The following is a 6,000-nucleotide window of genomic DNA, read 5'->3' as shown; positions in this document are numbered from 1 at the left end:
ATGACCAATAATAAAAACTTAACATTTATCTTGCATGTTGATTCACTTCAGTCAAGACTTAAAGTAACTTCAGATCCACATATTCAGAACCAATTCCAAATAAATTCTAAAATTGCATCCAGACACAATGATAATGGTCTGATAGCAACTAGTATTTATCATCCAGAGTAAAGTGTTACCATTATTCCTCCTTCTGCATGGCATTAAAATTTTTTTAGTTATTTTCACTGAATCTTGGAACAATTTTCAAGAAATACAGAACATCTATATAGCATTCTGGGAAATATTAAACCTGGCCACATCACTTAGTCACTGAAGGTTGTTTCAAAAGCTTTTTTGTTGAACATAAATTTCTGTTGCACTATTCAATTTTGCACGCTGTGGATATTCCTTAACACAAAACCAAATGGCCTCTTCACTGAAGTATAAGTCATTTGAAAGACGTGGGTCAGAAATCAATCACTTTAATTGGAACCAGCAAGAGAAAAAGTGAATTTTATTTCTTATGTCTGTGTACAGTGAGGTATTTTCACAGTATAATGTAGATATAATGAGAATATACTGAAGGCATTCCGTCTAGTCACTACAATATTAATGACCCACACTGCTTGTGCTCCTTGTTCTCTGGTAATCACATTCTATATCCTCAAGGGGCTATAGATCTTTGCAGTGTTGGCACATGCAACACAACTGGAATGCTAAATGAATTTTGTTTATCCCAACCATTTTTAATAACAGCAGAGATGATATTTAGAATTCTGAAGCATACAGAATTATTGTTAAGATCGAGATTTTAGGTAGTAGGAATCTTAATACTAAATTCCCATTTGGATAATCTGTACTTGAACCTGAGACCCTGGTCGTGTTTCATCTGCACTTGATGAGACTACTTGAAAAAAAACATTATTAGTGGAGCACTGCATTATGCCAGATATTAGAAATGTACATTTCCTATCTTACCATGAAAATACACCTCAATCTTTACAACATACCTCTGCATTTTTAATATTTAAGATCATTTTCAAATATGTTCCAATATTAATTAAATATAGGAGCTTCAGTTGTTTGCTAAGTGAGTCGATTTCTGGAGGAACAGGACATTTCAGACAAAAAAATTTTGCAGGTACAATTTAAAAAAAAAACAAACATGCAAACAAATGTTCTTTACTTCTTCGCTCAGGATGAATTGCTCACATATTTTTTTTGTCGGGGGTAAAAAAAAAGTATGATTTTGAAACATCAAACTGAAAAACATAGGAGTAGTAATTTCCATTCCTATCAATGGGATTTATATCTGGCAACCTTTTCATGCTTTAGTAAAGTTCTAATGCAAAAAATATGGGACCAACCAGTCTTCAACAAACCCAAATAGTGCAAGAAATATGCAAACCTGTAAACATTTCTACAGTACTAATTCTGATAGCAACAGCTGTACTAATTCTAAAGGCTCCAAAAACATAAGATTGATTTTTTTTTAAACATAAAATAAACAGCAATGCCACTCGTTAGCCATGAACTTGCCTATTGACTTTCTAAAGGGCATATTGCTGTCAACAAACCATCTTGAAAGCACTGTGGTCTCAACAGGACATCCAGGACCTCTGTGCATTTCCTTAAATAGACTGAAGATTAATGAGAAGTGCAGAAACTGAGCTTAATATCAGTTAGAATATTTAATGTAATGACAAATTTGGTACAGAAAGCATAAGAGATGAGATTGAATTGAGAGAGACATGAAAAATAAAATTGGAAAGTAAACAGAAAAGTTTTTTTACCTTTTTAAAAACTCCATTAACAGAACAAATAAGACTCCAAACTTGTAAAAGGTAATTTGCAATACCAAAGATATTGTTTTACAGCAATTAAGACACCTGGTTCAGCAGGTGGACAATTATCAACCTTTTTCTGAGGCAAGTCAGTAAGTTCATAGCAATCAATGCATTTGATTGGTGAGTCAATTTCTGGAGGAACAAGATACTTCAGACAGCAACTTCTGGACTTCCACTAACTTTGCATGTGCATCATATAAACAGCAAGGATCATATTCTAGCCTCCAGCTTTTCAAGAGCAAAACACTGAGGCACTGCTAAATGAGATCATATATAATTCACAACAAAAATCACTACATTATTGAACTATACTGAAGTGCAAATCTGCCCACTGTTACTAGACCAAAAGTAAAATGGCATGATACTGAAAGGCCTTGGAACCCACTTAAGTTTGATATTGAGAGATTCTGAGAGGGGAGCCAAAAGGAAGTGAAGATTTAAGTGACAAGAGATGTTAGATTATGAGGAAAGGACAATCAAATGGTATTAAATGCTTTGAACCTTAGATTACATTCCCCCCCACCCCCCATATCATAGCAGCAAAATAACTGGTTGGAAAATAAATGACCAGGAAAACTAATATTCTTCTTGTCAAGTGATTTTGCCCACACAGATAGCTGACAGTTTCTCTGTACCAGCACTAGTCGCTTCAGGAACATACAAAACAGAGTTCCATCAGTCCTTCCACTCACAATTCTGAATTTCGCTTTAATCCTTAAAATACCTAAAAACATTGCGTTGATCAAGTAGATGGCTTTTTAGCTTGAAATTGATGCTTACAAACATAATGTTTTTCTTGTATTGTTATACTAAGTAAAAACCCTAATAATCTAGTATTGAAAATGCCATTAAATTGCAAAGAGAGAAATCATGGTGGTACTTAATATTTACCATTGTGTAAATGTCTTTCAATATCACATACACTCCTGCACTATTTAGTTATGTAACACCATTTAATTACAAATGTGTGTAAAAGATAGTAAAAGGAGTTTTCAACAAAGTAACAAATAGGTCGATTAAAAGCAAAATTGTTTGGTTATGAAACATTAATTACAAATGTTATCATTTGCAACATGGGTAGGATGCTTGTCAAAACTACACCTTTCTTTCAATTTCATAATTAGGACTGTTTGTACTTGTTTCTCAGAATGTCAAGAAAAAAAAAACTGACCAACATAAATGCCCGGTTTTGAAATAAATACGTGGTCCACTTGAAAAAGTACAAAAAGTTTTGAGTCTTCAAAAGCAGAAATGTTTCTTTGAGATATGATCTCCATTTGCTACACTAAGCGGGCTCCAATGTTCATAGGCTCTGATGAAAGAACACTGATCTGAAGTAATAGCTCTGTTTCTTTCTTCACAGATGCTACCTAACCTGGAGAATATTTACAGCATTTTCTCATTCTATTTGATGGTTTGCTCAGACTTGATCCTGAAAGGAAAAGCATAGTATTAGCCAATTTTGATACCATGCTTATAGTAGTATGAATGCAAACACTGTATGATACTAAAGTCATTTAAATACAGAAGGGAATGAACATGGAAACATATTTCCCTTCAAACTCTATTTGCTTACAGACAAAAGCATAGAACTAAATACTCAGCTGCAAGGGTTAACGCAAGCAACAGAACAAACTATGTGCTTTGTAACCTGCTTCTGAAATGTTGTAGGTGAAGTAAAACCCAGAAACATTATTATTTTATACATATAATGCTTTTATCCAATTTTGTGATACCCCTATGACTCTTACTAGGGTATGACCTCTGGTACCATACTCAAGTGACTGTGATTTATGTATAGGTCTGGATAATGAGCATCAACTGGCAATTGCTCAACCATTGTTCTTCCACAATGTCAAAACAGTATAGCATCTAGTGGAGGACACTGTAAAGAGGACAGAAACCAGAAGCCCTGGATGTGACCCTTATCTTCCTCCCTGCAGTTCTAACACTCCAATTAGTATGTGATTTCAACTTTAAAAGCAATGAAGAGATTTAAAATTAATTTCCAATTATTCAAGTCTGGTCAGGTGAAGTACCAAATATATGGCATCCGGGCCCAGATAAAATTCAGTTTGAGAGTTTTGTCCCTTTGCTTTGTCACTTGAGTCATGTTATTTCCAATGTACATTATTAATTTAAAACATTATGCACACAGCAATTTAGCTTACCCCTTTTCGTCAGTTATGTCTGTACTGCTATCTTTAGATCTGTCTTCCTCTTTGGTATCTGCAAACAGTTCAAACATTATTAGATTCTGTAGAATAAAGTGAAATTGAGAAAGGCAATCTAAATATGCCCTTGATGGTGATGTGTTACCTTAATTGGTACCAACAACGACTTTCTTAATCTCTATCCAAAGTGCGATCAAATAATGTCTTTTCAAAAAAAAGACTAACTTTCTTTGCACAGAAATTACATTCCTCAATCTGTTATGAAAATTGAATTTTGCCATTGTTCTTCATAGCATAAATCAATTGAGAAAATTTTCCTCACCCCAAAGAAAACAAATGAATTGTAATACAAATGATTTACATTGCAAGAGGCAGAGATGATCTACCTCAGAAGCTGAAAGAATAAAAATGATCACAGAAGCAAAGTACCACCTGAACAACTTACTACTGGAATATCTTCTGATATCGTACTGTGTAACATAGAATCACAAAATTGTTAGAGCATTTGGGAGGAATTCAGCCCATTTGTCTTTGATGGTTCTCTACCAGAGCAATATTCTAGTTCCAACCAGCAGCCCTTTCTCTGCTACCTTGAAAATTTTTCTCCAGTGCATATTTATCCAATTCCCTTGAAAATCACAATGAACTTGTCTGCACCATATACAGGTATGTAGTGCATCCCAGATACCAATTGTATGTTACATTAAAAAAGGTGTTCCTTAAACCACTCTTAATTCTCTTCCCCTTTATCTTATACCTGTAACCTCTAATTCTCAATCCCCCCCACCAAAGGGAACAGCCTCCCACTATCCACTCTGTCCCGACCCTCATTATTGCATATACAGTGGCATGCAAAAGTTTGGGCACCCATGGTCAAAATTTCTGTTACTATGAATAGCTAAGTGAGTAAAAGATGACCTGATTTCCAAAAGGCATAAAGTTAAAGATGACACATTTCTTTAATATTTTAAGTAAGATTACTTTTTTTTTATTTCCATCTTTTACAGTTTCAAAATAGGAAAAGGGAAAGGGCCCAAAGCTAAAGTTTGGGCACCCTGCATGGTCAGTACTTAGTAACACCCCCTTTGGCAAGTATCACGGCTTGTAAACGCTTTCTGTAGCCAACTAAGAGTCTTTCAATTCTTGTTTGGGGGATTTTCACCCATTCTTCCTTGCAAAAGGCTTCTAGTTCTGTGACATTCTTTGGCCGTCTTGCATGCACTGCTCTTTTGAGGTCTATCCACAGATTTTCGATGACGTTTAGGTCGGGGGACTGTGAAGGCCATGGCAAAACCTTCAAGCTTGTACCTCTTGAAGTAGTCCATTGTGGATTTTGAGGTGTGTTTAGGATCGTTATCCTGTTGTAGAAGCCATCCACTTTTCATCTTCAGCTTTTTTGTTTTACAGATGGTGTGATGTTTGCTTCCAGAATTTGCTGGTATTTAATTGAATTCATTCCTCCCTCTACCAGTGAAGTGTTCTCCATGCCACTGGCTGCAACACAAGCCCAAAGCACGATCGATCCATCCCCATGCTTAACAGTTGGAGAGGTGTTCTTTTCATGAAATTCTGCACCCTTTTTTCTCCAAACATACCTTTTGCTCATTGTGGCCAAAAAGTTCTATTTTAACTTCATCAGTCCACAGGACTTGTTTCCAAAATTTTCTTTGCAAACTTCTGATGCTGAATGATGTGGTGAGGATGCAGGAAAGGTTTTCTTCTGATGATTCTTCCATGAAGGTCATACTTGTGCAGGTGTCGCTGCACAGTAGAACAGTGCACCACCACTCCAGAGTCTGCTAAATCTTCCTGAAGGTCTTTTGCAGTCAAACGGGGGTTTTGATTTGCCTTTCTAGCAATCCTACAAGCAATTCTCGGAACGTTTTCTTGGTCTTCCAGACCTCAACTTGACCTCCTCCGTTCCTGTTAACTGCCATTTCTTAATTACGTTACGAACTGAGGAAACAGCTACCTGAAAACGCTTTGTTTTCTTCTTA

At 35.8% G+C, this 6,000-nt stretch overlaps 1 protein-coding gene across 3 annotated transcripts in view; it reads right to left on the bottom strand.

The window, feature by feature from the left end:
* Positions 1–300: 300 nt before the first annotated feature.
* Positions 301–6,000, bottom strand: part of LOC127574942 (histone deacetylase 2-like) — a 48,609-nt gene continuing 42,909 nt past the window's right edge. For all 3 annotated transcript variants that reach the window (XM_052024475.1, XM_052024473.1, XM_052024474.1), the window contains exons 13-14: positions 4,001–4,058; positions 301–3,261 (exon numbers count right to left, since the gene is read on the bottom strand). In XM_052024475.1, coding sequence (XP_051880435.1) covers positions 3,234–3,261; positions 4,001–4,058 — 86 coding nt within the window. In that variant the 3' untranslated portion in view covers positions 301–3,233. The remainder of the gene's footprint in view (positions 3,262–4,000; positions 4,059–6,000) is intronic.

This window comes from Pristis pectinata, chromosome 10 (genome assembly GCF_009764475.1).
Source record: "Pristis pectinata isolate sPriPec2 chromosome 10, sPriPec2.1.pri, whole genome shotgun sequence".
Classification (NCBI taxonomy): Eukaryota; Metazoa; Chordata; class Chondrichthyes; order Rhinopristiformes; family Pristidae; genus Pristis; species Pristis pectinata.
Note: the sequence above shows the minus strand (reverse complement) of the source record. Positions and strands in the feature narration are given on the sequence as shown.